The 927-nt window shown below is 48.9% G+C and overlaps 1 protein-coding gene across 1 annotated transcript in view; it reads left to right on the top strand.

The window, feature by feature from the left end:
• LOC119594665 (ionotropic receptor 25a-like) overlaps window positions 1-927 on the top strand; it is a gene marked incomplete at its 3' end in the record, with an annotated part of 33,857 nt that overhangs the window by 6,013 nt on the left and 26,917 nt on the right. The window contains 3 exon segments of the mRNA XM_037943721.1: window positions 11-77; window positions 79-154; window positions 752-861. Coding sequence (XP_037799649.1) covers window positions 11-77; window positions 79-154; window positions 752-861 — 253 coding nt within the window.

Raw genomic sequence — 927 nt, 5'->3', positions numbered from 1 at the left:
CCTCCTACAGGGAATGGCGCGACCTGACATCAGACGAGGAGAACTACCTCGTTCAGCTGATGCCTCCCGGTGACATCCATCGTGCAGGCCATCAGGGACATCGTGCGCACTCAGAACATCTCGAACGCTGGCATCATATACGATGAGACGTTCGGTGAGTTAGAGGAAGAAGGAGGAGAGGGGGGAGGAGGGAAGGGTGAAGGTGGAGAGAGAGGAGGAGGGATGGAAGGGTGGAGGAGAGGGGGAGGAGGATGGAAGGGTGAGGAGAGGAGAGGAGGAAGGGGAATGGGGAGGAAAGGGGAAGGGAGAGGGTGGGATGAAGAGAATGAAGGGGTGAGGGAGGGGGAGGAGGGGGGAGACGGAGGACACGGAGGAGGAAGGGGTAGGAGAGGGTGGGGTGAGAGAGGGGGGAGGGGGAGGGGGAGGAGAGAATGAAGAGGGGTGAGGAAGAGGAAAGAGAGGAGAGGGAGAAAGAAAATGGGGAGCAAGAGGTAGGGAAGATGGTGAATTGGGTAGGCAATCGTGGGTTAAGGAACACACACAAATCTACAATTTGTAATAATCTAAGTGATAAGACTAGCAAACCATATGAATAATCCCTCCTCAGAAAATTAAACAGATACATGAAAAACATAAATAATCCCAAATAGAAATTTAAAAAAAAAGCAAAAAAAGAAATATGAAATATCCAAAAATCGACCACATTTTCCTTCTCTCCTAAAAAACACGTCTCCAACACGTTCTTCGACAGTAATGGAACACAAGTACAAGTCGCTGCTTCAGAACCTTCCCTGTCGACATATCATGACGATGGTGGAGAAGACAGAGGCAGGGCTCAGGAATCAGACGAGGAGGCTAAAGGTGAGGAAGAACTATTATTATTTTTTTTTGTTATTGAAAAAGAAAGGAATCAGAAGGCGAGAAGGA

This window comes from Penaeus monodon, chromosome 34, assembly GCF_015228065.2.
Source record: "Penaeus monodon isolate SGIC_2016 chromosome 34, NSTDA_Pmon_1, whole genome shotgun sequence".
Classification (NCBI taxonomy): domain Eukaryota; kingdom Metazoa; phylum Arthropoda; class Malacostraca; order Decapoda; family Penaeidae; genus Penaeus; species Penaeus monodon.
Note: the sequence above shows the minus strand (reverse complement) of the source record. Positions and strands in the feature narration are given on the sequence as shown.